The 13823-nt window shown below is 36.0% G+C and overlaps 1 protein-coding gene and 1 long non-coding RNA gene across 6 annotated transcripts in view; one reads left to right on the top strand and one right to left on the bottom strand.

The window, feature by feature from the left end:
- Positions 1-13823, bottom strand: part of LOC126075331 (uncharacterized) — a 102164-nt gene that overhangs the window by 12258 nt on the left and 76083 nt on the right. The window lies entirely within an intron of this gene.
- Positions 1-13823, top strand: part of NELL2 (neural EGFL like 2) — a 485920-nt gene that overhangs the window by 468879 nt on the left and 3218 nt on the right. For all 4 annotated transcript variants that reach the window (XM_049882891.1, XM_049882892.1, XM_049882890.1 and 1 more), the window contains exons 18-20: positions 1776-1969; positions 3856-4032; positions 5553-5777. In XM_049882891.1, the coding sequence (XP_049738848.1) occupies positions 1776-1969; positions 3856-4032; positions 5553-5777 (596 nt within the window). The remainder of the gene's footprint in view (positions 1-1775; positions 1970-3855; positions 4033-5552; positions 5778-13823) is intronic.

Here is a 13823-nt window from a genome sequence, read left to right as displayed (position 1 = left end):
GTAAGGAAAGAAAATGCACTCCATGGTAGCAAAGCTTTTATTTTTAAGTGTCAGGCAAAATGTAAATGGTTGTAAAAATCCAACAGTTGGCATTAATGGGATAATGTTCTAATAGTGAATATTGAAAAAGTGTGGAATAAGGGATATTGGTAAATTTTGTGGTCAAAGAGACCAAATAACTATAGTTAATGTTTTTTTCTGCTTACCATAATTCCTAATTATAAGAATATTTAACGGGAGACAAAGATTAACTCATCAAATATAGCATATTATTTCGAATAGACCAAATACAGGATGAATTTATAAAATTTTATTTCCATTCCCAAAACAGAGAAAATCTTCTCTGATCTGGAAGAAGTATGTACCTTAAAATTAAGAAAAAAAAAAAAATTATCCTCATGTTGACTAACATATTTTCTTTTTTGTCACAGCCCATAATTATAAACAGTATCAGCCTTGACCAATCAAGCTATAAGAAGGCTCACTGTAATTATAATAAAACACTTTCAGCCATTGTCTCATTTTAGTAGTTTTCTTGAGATGGGAAGTAGTAAAAATCAAAGTAAAAAGAGAGAAAGTATATTATGTGGTTTATTTGATTGTTAAGAATGGATTTATGTCAGTCTTTAAGTATCTGAGAATTTAAGTATCATTAAGATTAATCTTGACTATTTCAAGCCTTCAGTTAATGTTAAAATCAAACCATTTAAGAAAGATTCTTATTTACTGAACTCTATCTTTTAGATCTTCAAGGAAAATCACTCTACAGTTTCCCTGGTTAAAGTTATCCGTTCTGCCTTCTCTCTAACCCACTTCTCCTGCTGTGGTTTAATTCTTTCTTTCTTGACCTTTACTAAGGGGAAACAGATGAAATGGGAAATAACTGCTTACTGCCACTCATACAATATCCCTGAAATGTATTTTGGCTTGTGACCTTTAAATTATGGGGATAAATAAAATGAATCATATCTCCTCTTATGGACTTGATCTATGGGTCGAGATATGTGTGCTTTTCATCTGTATGAAAATGCTTTAGGCTGTGATTGCCATGGAATAGGTGACGTCGGGTGAAGAATGGGCAGTTGCCAACTGAGTCAGGCAAGGGAAGAAATGATAACCTGAAATGGAAAAGTTAAGAAGTAGGTATTCTTCGTGAGAGAGATAGTAATCGCTCATGGTCACTTGGCCTTCTGTAGGTGAGGGGTGAGGTGTAAGGACCATGCGAAAATGAAGGGGAAACACCAAGGTAGAACACTGGAAAAACCTCACATGTGGTAGCGTGGCACTGAGGAATAGGGCTTGAAATTGAATGAAATGCCTCAGGGGTCCCATGACATTTAATCTCTCATTTAGAAAGGATTTTCTGTAAATGCCATCTTAACATTGGGGATGATTTCCTCCAATGAAACGTCGTAGGCAATTTTAGAATTTCCACTGCCCAGTCTTTTTGCTTGATAAATTGAGTCATATTCTTACTTTCCAAAAATAGAAGTATTTCATAAAGCCTGATGGTATTTACAGAGATGTAAAAGTTGAAATTCCAGCCAAGGTTTTCTGGCTTTTCAAATCAAACGTGATACTATTTTCCTGTGAAATCCCCAGATCGTTAACATTACTTTAGTCCACATTTACTAGGAGCTGCGTGCTAGTGCCAGTGAGATGAAAATGGATTTGCAGTTGAATGCTTTATGTCAGGAGACAACTTGCCCTGACTGCCGTTGCTTGAAACTGAGCAGATTCTGAGAGCATCACATGCTGCTTTCTCTTGGCTGTAGATATCGATGAGTGTGGGACCGGAAGGCACAGCTGTGCCAATGATACCATTTGCTTTAACTTGGATGGTGGATATGATTGCCGGTGTCCTCATGGAAAGAATTGCACAGGGGACTGTATCCGTGATGGGAAAATTAAGCACAATGGTCAGATCTGGGTGTTGGAAAATGACCGGTGCTCTGTGTGCTCATGTCAGGTTGGTATAAATACAAATTTTTCATCAGTTTTATCGAAGTGTAATTGGCATACATTTTAGGTGTACAGCTTGATGAATTTTGACAAATGTATAATCTGCTTGGTCATTAATATAAATAATTAATAGTCATTAAAATAACAGAACACTTCCATCAACCTAAAATATTATTTTGTGCCCTTTCTTAGTCCTATATCCCTAGCCCCAACCACTGCTTCCAGTCACTGTAGATTAGATTTGTGTTTTCTAGAGCCTCATATAAATGGAATCATACAGTACATATTCTTTAGTGTCTGGCATTTTTCTCTGAACTTTATGCTTCTGAGATTCATTCATATTGTTTTATGTATATATTATCAGTCCTTTTTGTTCCTGAAGAGTAATTCATTATATGGATATACCACAGTGGGTTTAGCTCTTCACACGTTGATAAAATTTTATTAGTAACTACTCTAATGTTCTCATAGCCGCTGTATCATACTGGGACGAATGCATGAATGAAGTCAGAATGGACATAAGACAAAAGATTGAAAAATATCTAAATGAGCTATATTTCAGTTTTAGGGAGGCATTCTAATATATCTTCCTCATTGATAATAGACACTTAAATTATAGTTAAGTGAATAATACTGTGCTCCAAGGATTCGGTTTTTATGAAACAAATTGATAGCAGTTTGTACAAAAACACAAGTTCTTAAAAATATTCCAGAATCTTAGCAAGACATAAAACTTATCAAATAGCTACCCAAATATAAACGTATGTACCCTCACACAAAACACATTTAGTTAGAATTCAAATTACTATATAATTATATAAATACATGTATATTTATATACATGTTGTTGTTGTTGTTAGATGCCATGGAGTCAGTTCTGACTCATAGCAACGCTGTGAGCAACAGAACAACAAAACGGTCCTATGCCATCCTCAGAATCGTTGCTGTGTTTGAGCCCATTGTTGCAGCTACTGTGTCACTCCATCTCATTGAGGGTCTTCCTCTTTTTTGCTGACCTTCTACTTTACCAAGCATGATGTCCTTCTCCAGGGACTGATCTGTCCTGATAACATGTCAAAAGTACAGGAGATGAAGTCTCACCAACCTCACTTCTAAAGAACATTCTGGCTGTACTTTTCCCAAGACACATTTATTCTTTTTTTATATATATTTGCATACAGTAAGACTCCCCCCACCCCTTATGTCATCCATGGTTTCACTTCCCGCTTTCTGCCATTTCAATTACCCAAGGTCAACTGTGATCTGAAAATGTTAAATGAGTAGTGTGATGAAATCTCATGGCCTCCTGTTCTGTCCTGCCTGGGGATCACATTCACATAACTTTTATTACAGTATATTGTTATAACTGTTTATTTTATTATTAGTTATTGCCGTTAATCTCTTACTGTACCTAATTTATAAATTAAACTTTATTGTATATGTATGTATATATATGTATACGTATATATATATATGTATATGTATGTATGTATAGGACAAAATAGTATATATAGGATTCGTACTTATCCTTGGTTTCAGGCATCCACAGGAGTCTTAGAACGTATTCCCTGTGGATAAGGAGAGACTACTGTACATACATTTATATACACACAATGGCCATGCAATAAGTGACATTTTATACTGGCCATTTCTGGAGAATTTCTTCCTAACCCTGACCAGGTAATTTGAGGAATAGTGTGTGGAAAGGAAATTGAAAGTTCTCTGGCTTGTGTAATTTCTATGTGTCAATTATGAAGTGGAACTTTAAAGAAAATTAATTATATTGGGTAAACAGTGGGAGTTATCTCAACTTCCAAGTCAACATGTGATTAAGATGCTATATGATTTTTATATAATGAGAATTGGAGGCTTTTTTTTTTTCTTCTCATACAGAGTGGATTTGTAACATGTCGACGGATGGTCTGTGACTGTGAAAATCCCACGGTTGATCTTTTTTGCTGCCCCGAATGTGACCCAAGGCTTAGCAGCCAGTGCCTGCATCAGAATGGGGAAACGTTGTACAACAGTGGCGATACCTGGGTCCAGAATTGCCAACAGTGTCGCTGCTTGGTAAGCTCAGCTATATGAAATAGAGAAAATTTTAGGTACAGAATCTAAATAGGAAAGCAACTTTGCCCTCTTCTCAGCCCCATACTCGATATCTTGCCATAGTGTTCGCAGTTACAAAAAGTGAGTCTGAGTCAGATTATGAGATGATGTTTATACAGTCAACACCCAAGAAGGACTAGATGTGGTACACACATTGTATATTCTTTCTCTGAGAGTGGTATCCCTTTCAGGACTATCTCCATAGCTCAAAGGAAGAAAAGCCTCTCCCAGCCTCCCCTGTCTCATCCAGTTTAGGCTTATTGAGAAACAATCATAGATATAACAGTGGCATTCATAGAAAAAGATAAAATAAAATAACATTTTTTTTCCAGATAGAATTTTTGCCAACTCATTTCTATCAATCATACTCAGACTTAAAAAAAAAAAAAAAAAAAAAACCCTTCTTTTATCCTAAAGATTATTTTGGTCAATGCTGGTCTGGTCAGTACGCTCTTTTGCACATAATAGGGATATGCAATAAATACTTGTTAGAATTGAATTTCTGTATATATTTATAAAACTTCTAGTAGAAATAACAGGCAGGTAAACAAGAAACTAAAAACTTGATGATAAAGAAAAACTCAGTTCTTTTTTCATTTGACCAAACTTCTTGTTTCTTTTTAGTGGTGTAAGTGAAAAGGAAAATTGGTCTACGTGTCTTTGTAACAGAAAGTTTCACAGAAGACGCTACTTTTAAAGTTACGGCTAGGTTCCTTTCTATTTGTGTGAGGATTTTTTTTTTTTTAAGGCAATCCTCTTTTGTTGCTTCCATTTTATACTTTCAACCCAAAAATCAATTGAAAGAGCAAGGTCAGTTTTTGTGCCTGAAGGCTACTTTCATCTCCAAAACCATGAGATTCAGAATTATGAAGAAAATAGGAAACAGGTGGGAACTACATTAAAAAAAGATTCAATTCTCACAATTTTCCCACGCAGAATAATAAAGACTGGAATCACTTTGTTTTTGTTTTTTCGAAGTCTTAACACTGAGAAATATATAAATGAACAGAGAAAAGTTCCTTTCACATTTTTAGTTTATTTACTTGTAAATGGGCATACCTTTATGCAGAAGGGAATAAATAAGAAGTTAGGGGGAGAAAGATCAAAAGAATGAAAAAGGTATCCCATAAAAAGTTAAATAAAAACCTCTTCCATATGAAATGTCTCCTTTGTCATTGGAAAGACGGGGCATACACATGTTATTGCTTTAAGAGAAATGGTTTTTGCTTTTTTTCCTTTTTATTATTGCTATTCTTGTTGAATTGTTAATGGCATTTCTAAAATCTAGCTGCAATATAGATCTCATCACTCTGATAGGGCTTCTGTAGATTCTGTGCAAGATTTATGGCTTCAAAGGCCTGAGTATAAATATCAATCAAATAAATTGAGTATTGAGTAAACACTGTTCCCTTCCTCCCTCCCTTCATCTTTCATTCCCTCCCTTCCTCTCCCTCTGCTCTGCATGTCTGTTCTCCTTATAGCAAGGGGAAGTTGACTGTTGGCCGCTGCCTTGCCCAGAGGTGGAGTGTGAATTCAGCGTCCTCCCAGAGAATGAGTGCTGCTCACACTGTGTCACTGACCCTTGCCAGGCAGACACTATCCGCAATGACATCACCAAAACTTGCCTGGATGAGATGAATGTGGTTCGCTTCACTGGATCCTCTTGGATCAAACATGGCACTGAGTGTACTCTCTGCCAGTGCAAGGTAAAGCCCATTAAATTCCAGTAACAAGCTCTTTGCCAGCTGCTTCCAAGGCTCATCAACATTAATGTACTTAACCTGGGCAGTGGAAAGCTTTTTTTTTTTTCTATTTATTGTTCAAACGGGTAGGAGTGCCACTCAGCTTTATTAGTATCAAGGCAGACTGTCATATGTATGGTCTGTTCAAGGAGAGGAAGGGGGCATGGCCAGAAAACAGAATGATGAGTTATTTATATCACTAAGATAAAGACAGCTTACTGAAATTGCCCTAGAGTATCTAACAGTACACATCTACAAAGAACTACAACAGTGTTCATGTTTCTTCTTTCATGATGGAAGACAATATTATTTTATTGATTTCTATCTGGCTCTTTTATGAGGTCTGTAAGATATATCAATGAAGTAGATATATTACATTTTCCAAAGTGGAAATCAATGTGGCAAAAAATGGGCATATTTCTGGTTTATTGTGGTCAATTACACTGAGTTGAAAAATGAAAGATGTATTATGTACTACATTTTATTACTACAGCTAGAAAAAAATCATTATAAAGATTTTATGTTTATTCTCAAAGAAGAATAGAGCATTGTACCTTTTACATCAATCAGAAAAAATACAAATAATGTAGACAGAATATATAGAGTTCATAGATAGCAACAAAGTTGAAAGCATTGTTCTTATGGAAATTTGATTTAGTGCCCACTGTCCTTCATAGTCACAATTTTGGAATCACCACTAAAATAAATAATTTGGAAGGCTTAACAAAAACAATAAGAAATGCAGAGATGTCACATTTTATCAATAGCACAACCAGATATCTATAACTGTTTGGTTTTTTGAATGAGCATTTCCATTTTATTTTATTTTTTCAATAGAGCAATTTAATTCAGATTCACACAGTACAGATTCTTACTAGAGTGGCCTGAGGTAACAGGACAAATAAATATAAAATGATTTGAGACATCATTTTTATCTATTTCAAACAAAATTTTCTAGCCCTTCCAATCAATGCAATTTGTCAATCAGGCAAAGCATTTTGAGGGACATTTATTGCTCTTTCTGAAAGTGTGTTAGCAAATATAAAAGTTACTACTACTAATAAAGGTTACCAATAATGTATATACAATGTTCCTTTAATACATATTTAATATGAGTTCACTTAATGGTACATATCTCCAAATGTCAGCATTAATGAGCAAAAGAGAATCCTGACAGTTAATTACCAAATAGAGTTGAGTTCTCTTACACCTTTTATCCAAGTGTTCTGATATGTGAAAACAAAAATATATACCAGCTCATGGTAGGAAAACAATACCAAATATAGCTCAGACAGGTACTTCTGTTAAGAAAAATGCATTCAATAATAGAAAAATATAAGCATGTTTTCTGGGATAAAGAGCAACTCTTAGAATCTTTTGGCTCTTGGTAGGAATATATTCCCGAAAGTATATTTTGACATTAAGTCATTTCTTGTCAGAGAAGTGCTGATTCTCAGAAGTTGCTCTATGATGCAATTTCCCTTTTTCCTCTGATTAAATATGAGTTATAAGAATATGCTCAGTTTTATCCAGTTTATCCCAAATACTCATTTTTTTTGATTATATTCATTTTGTGTTATTTTTAAAATAAAATTTATTTTTGCAAAACAGGCTCCAGATATTGCTTTGGAGGTGACCAGTCTTCACAGTTTGGTGCTTTCAGAGGACTATTTTTTAAGTTACTGTCTCCTCATCTTACACCCCTCTGAGTAATTTGTTTTAGTCAATAAATATAAGTTGTGCAGGGTATTGTGATAGGTACCAGGGGCACAATGATAAACAAAAACAGTCCTTCCTGGAAGTTATTGTCTAGCAGCTTATTGTCTAGAGCCATGCTGTCCACTATGGTAGTGAGTAACCACATGTAGTTGTTTACATTTAAATTAATTAAAATTAAAAATTCGATTCCTCAGTCACATTAGCCCTGTTTCAAGTGTTCAATCGCCAAATGTTGCTAATGGCTATCATATTGGGCAGCACAGGTAGAGAACATCCCCATTCACTGCAGAATGCTGTTTTGGACAGCCGTGGTCTAGAGGTCAGGAATGCAGCCTCTGGAGTCAGAGAGCCTGAATTTGAAGGCTGGTTCAACCATAACTAACTGTGAGACCTCAGGGAGTGTTCCTCAATCTCTGTGACTCAGTTTGATCACCTGAAAAATGGGAATAACAGTACCTACCTGGGAATAGAACTTACTTTAGAGAATTGCTATATAAGAATTAAGTGACTATGGAAATTAATATGGTACCTCCTTAAAAAGCTAGAAATACTATACAATCTAGCAATCCCACTCCTAGGAATGTATCCTAGAGAAATAAGAGCCATCACAAGAATAGACATGCACACCCATGTTCATTGCAGCATTATTCACAATGGGAAAAAAAATGGAAACAACCTAAGTGCCCACCAACAAATGGCTAAACAAATTATGGTACATACACACGATGAAATACTGCGCAATGATAAAGAACAATGATGAATTCGTGAAACATCTCCCAACATAGATGAATCTGGAGGGCATTATGTTGAGCGAAATAAGTCAATCACAAAAGGACAAATATTGTATGAGACCACTATTTTAAAAATCAAGAAAAGGTTTCCACAGAAAAAAACACCATCTTTGATGGTTACGAGGGAGGGGAAGGATGGAGAGAGGAAATCACTAACTAGATAGTAGGCAAGTGTTAACTTCGGTGAAGGGAAAGACAATATACAATATAGGAGAAGTCAGCACAGCTTGACCAAGGCAAAGTCATAGAAGCTTCCTAGACACATTCAAACATCTTGAGGGACTAGGTTACTGGAGTGAGGGCTGGAGACCATGGTCTCAGGACATCTAGGTCAATTGGCATAACATATTTCAAAAAGAAATGTTCTGCATCCTACTCTGGTGAGTAGCGTCTAGGGTTTTAGAAACTTTTGAGTGGCTACCTAAGATTCATCTATTTGTCTCATCACATTTGGAGCAAAGGAGAATGAAGAAAGCCAAAGACACAAGGAAAATATTGGTCCAAAGGACTAATGGACCACGCAAACTACAGACTTCATCAGCCTGAGCCCAGAACTAGATGGTGCCCAGCTACCACCACCCACGGCTCTGACAGAGATCACAATAGAGAGTCCTGGACAGAGCAGGAGAAAAATGTAGAACAAAATTCAAATTCACAAAAAAAACCAGACTTACTGGTCTGACAGATACTGAAGGAACCCCCAAGTCTATGGCCCCTGGATACCCTGCTAACTCAGAACTGAAGCCACTCCCAAAGTCCACCTTTCAGCCAAAGATTAGACAGGCCTATAAAACAAACAGTAGCACATTTGATGAATGTGCTTCTTAGTTCAGGCAAGTATATGAGACCAAATGGGCAACAACTGCCCAAAAGCGAAGATGAGAAGGCAGGAAGAGACAGGAAAACTGGAAGAATGGTCACAGGGAACCGAGATGTAAAGGGAAAGGGGGAAATTGCTGACACATTGCAGGGGTTCAACAATTGTCACAATTGAAATTTTAAAATCTATTTTATATTTCAATAAAACCTTTCAATTTTCTTAAAAAGAATTATGTGAAATGATATATACAAAAATTTTCATACTCTGCCCAGTACATTCATACTCAATAACTGCTGGCCATTGTTATTGTTGGTGGTTGGGAAAGTAGACATTAATAAAGTAGTGACACAGATAAAGACAACATTAAAAACTGTGATGAAGGAAAAGTACACTGAACTAAGAGGTCATACAACATGTGAATCTGTACTTCCTGAGGAAATGACATTGTAAGTGAAATCTGAGGAATAGGAATTAGTTGGGTAAAACAGGGTAAGATTTTTCCTTCCATTTTTAAATGCTTCAAGTTTAATTTGCTTAGGTCAAAAAAACACATGCTTCCTCCACTCAGAAGTTAAACTCTTGAGTCAAAAGTAATAAAAGCCTTTTGGAAATCTAATAGAGAATCACCCTTATGACTGGCAAGAGTGCTTTTAGGCAATTATACTTTGGGCTCCTAATAACAGAGAAGGATGTGTCCAACTGAGAAATGAGGAGGAGGCAGGGAGACTAAGGGTCCTTTCATTTAATAAATTATCACTGAGCAGGAAACTTCAAGAATTGGACACCAATGGACCACTTATAACTCCTATGGAGACTCTAGACGTAATTCTGAAATAACTGAGGTATGGAAAAATTGGAGTTTTTTCAGGATGAAGTTTCTGACTTCCCTAAATGTTTCATTCATCTATCAAAAACTGGGAAAGTTCGAGCGGCCATCTAAGATGCATCCATTGGCCCCAACCCACTTGGAGCAAAGGAGAATGAAGAGCACCAAAGACGCAAGGAAAATATTAGCCCAAGAGACAAAAGGGCCCCCATAAACCAGAGACTCCATCAGCCTGAGACCAGAAGAACTAGATGGTGCCTGTCTACCACCGATGACTGCCCCGACAGGGAACACAACAGAGAGTCCCTGAGGGAACAAGAGAAAAGTATAGAGCAGAACTCAAATTCATGTAAAAAGACCAGACTTAATGGTCTGACTGAGACTGGAGGGACCCCCAAAGCCATGGCCTCTGGATGCCTTGTTAACCCAAAACTAAAACCATTCCCAAAGCCCACTCTTCAGACAAAGATTAGACTGGACTATAAGACATAAAATAATACTCGTGAAGAGTGTGCTTCTTAGTTCAAGAAGATACATGAGACCAAATGGGCAGCTCCTATCTGGAGGCAGGATGAGAAGACAGGAAGAGACAGGATTCTCTGGTTGGATGAACATGGGAAACCCGGGGTGGAAAGCGGGAATGTGCTGTCACATTATAGGGATTGCAACTTCTGTCACATAACAAAATGTGTATAAATTTTTGTATGAGCAATTAACTTGAACTGTGATCTTTCACCTAAAGTACAATAAAAAAGGAGAAACTGGGAAAGTTGAAGTGAAAGTAGATATCTGTACTGACATTAGAATGGATGACTTAAGAAATGGAAACAAATATCCGATGTATAAACCCATTGCCGTCGAGTCAATTCCAACTGATAGTAACACTATAGAACAGAATAAAACAGCCCCATATGTTTCCAAGCAGCAGCTAGTGGTTTGAACTGCTGACCTTTTGGCTAGCAGTTGTAGCTCTTAACCACTGCACTACCGGGGCTCCTCCCCATATATAAAAAAAAAAAAAAACATATATAGGCACCATTATAATAATGAAGAATTTGGTGTATGATCAAGGGAGCTTTGTGAATCAATGCTGGAGAAAAGGGTTATTCCATATATGTTAGAATTGCTGAACAACAGTTTTGGAGAAAATAATTTTAGATACCATTATGTTGTATATGAAATTAAATTCCACATGGACAAAGTGTTAAAAATAGATCAAAACAAAGAAAATATAATCAAATATTTATCAAAATTATAGAAAAGCAATAACTTCTTTAAGCTTAGAAAGGATAGACCTCAAAGAAAAAGTTAGAGCCTCTATAGATAAGCAAAATAAAAATTCACCACTAGAGACAGGACAAATATTAGCAACAGATATGACTTCTTTGCTAGAGTAAAAGCATGAAAATTAATAAGAAAAATACTTGTTTCCCCATACATATATCAGCAAAGGATGAATAAACAATTCACTAAAAAAGTACTATTAAAATAAAAGAGAAATATATTCAACCTTTAAGTAGTTGAAACTGAAATGTAAAGTAACTTAATAAATCATTATTTTCACATGCTACAATAAAAAAGGTTTCATGGTAATTTCCAATTTTGATAGAGATGTGCTGTTACTGCCATTGAAAATACTTGTCAACAGTTACCCCCCCCAACATGCCACACACACAGATATCTTTTGTCCCCTTACTCCAGGTCTAAGAATCTAATGTAAAGAAATAATCTAAAACATGTAGTAAGTTAAGTGCATGGCAATATTCATTTCAACATTATTTATAATGCAAAATCAAGGATGAAACAAATGTCCAATAATAGAAAAATGGTTTAATTATGGTGACTCTATAGGATAGAATATTATATATTGAAGTCATTTATCATGTTGTTTTATATTATCACTATATATAATGATATACCATTACATTATGTTATAATATTATACTATTAGTCATTAAAATGATAATGCTTATAATAAAAATTAAAATAAAATATGATATATAAATGTGTATGTACTTTGATTATAAGAAGGTTGAAAATATTAAAATGGACTTTAAGAAAACATACTAAAATATTAATAGTAGCAGGATTTTTTAAGTACTATATATAAAAAATAAAATAAAATAATTTTTTATTTTTTTTATATATTAATGAAAATTTAAAGTTGACTGTCTTAACTTTGGAGGTTAGCATTTTTATGGAAAGAGTGACAGTGATTTCTTTAAAAATGGAACCAGAAATAACAGGGTCATAAGGAAGGAATACACAGCGTTATTATAACAAAAAGAATTGGTCGACCTTCAGTCATTTCAGGAGGTAACATATGAGTGGGAACCAATGGTACTGAAGGAAGAAGTTCAAGCTGTAGTGAAGGCATTGGTGAAAAACAAGGCTCCGAACTGATGGAATACGGACTGAGATGTTTCAACAGATGGACACAGCAATGGAAGTGCTCACTCATCTATGCAAGAAATTGGAAGACAGCTACCTGGCCAACTGACTGGAAGAGATCCATATTTACGCCTATTCTCAAGAAACGTGATCCAACCAAATGCGGTAATTATCAAACAATATCATTAATATCACATGCAAGCAAAATTTTGCTGAAGATCATTCAAAAGTGGCTGCAGCAGTATATCAACAGGGAACTGCCAGAAATTCAAGCCAGACTTAAAAGAGGACATGGAACCAGGGATATCATTGCTGATGTCAGATGAATCCTGGCTGAAAGCAGAGAATACCAGAAGTTTACCTGTGTTTTACTGGCTATATGCTAAGGCATTCGACTGTGTGAATCATACCAAATTATGTATACATATTGTGGAGAATGGGAATTCCAGAACACTTAATTGTGCTCATGAGTAATCTGCACATGGATCCAAAGGCATTCATTGGAACAGAACAAGGGGATATGGCATGGTTTAAAGTCAGGAAAGGTGTGTGTCAGGGTTGTATCCTTTCACCATATTTATTCAATCTGTATGCTGAGCAAATAGTCCGAGAAGCTGGATTATGTGAAAAAGAACAGGGCATCAAAATCAGAGGAAGACTCATTAACAACCTGTGTTATGCAGATGACACGAACTTGCTTGCTGAAAGTGAAGAGGACTTGAAACCCTTACTGATGAAGATCAAAGACCACAGCCTTCAGTATGGATTACACCTCAACATAAAATGAAAATCCTCACAACTGGACCAATAAGCAACATCACGATAAAGGGAGAAAAAATTGAGGTTTTCAAGGATTTCATTTTACTTGGATCCACAATCAACACCTGTGGAAGCAGTAATCAAGAAATCAAACAATGGATTGCATTGGGCAAATCTGCCACAAAAGACCTCTTTAAAGTGTTGAAAAGCAAGGATGTTACCTTGAGGACTAAAGTGCACCTGACCGAAGCCATGGTGTTTTCAATCGCCTCATATGTATGCGAAAGCTGGACAATGAATAAGGAAGACCAGAAATCAAAGCCTTTGAATTGTGGTGTTGGCGAAGAATATTAAATATACCATAGACTGCCAAAAGAACAAACAAATCTGTCCTGGAAGAAATACAATCAGAATGCTCTTTAGATGCAAGGATTTCAAGACTACATCTCACATACTTTGGACACGTTATCAGGAGGGATCAGTCCCTGGAGAAGAATATTATGCTTGGTAAACTAGAAGGTCAGCAAAAAAGAGGAAGACCCTCAATGCGATGGATTGACACAGTGGCTGCAACAGTGGGCTCAAGCATAGCAACCATTGTGAGGATGGCCCAGGACCAAGCAGTGGTTTGTTTGGTTGTGCATAGGGTCTCTGTGAGTCAGAACTGACTGGACAGCACCTAACAACAATAACAATAAGGAAAC

This window comes from Elephas maximus, chromosome 4 (genome assembly GCF_024166365.1).
Source record: "Elephas maximus indicus isolate mEleMax1 chromosome 4, mEleMax1 primary haplotype, whole genome shotgun sequence".
In the NCBI taxonomy this organism is placed as follows: Eukaryota; Metazoa; Chordata; class Mammalia; order Proboscidea; family Elephantidae; genus Elephas; species Elephas maximus.
Note: the sequence above shows the minus strand (reverse complement) of the source record. Positions and strands in the feature narration are given on the sequence as shown.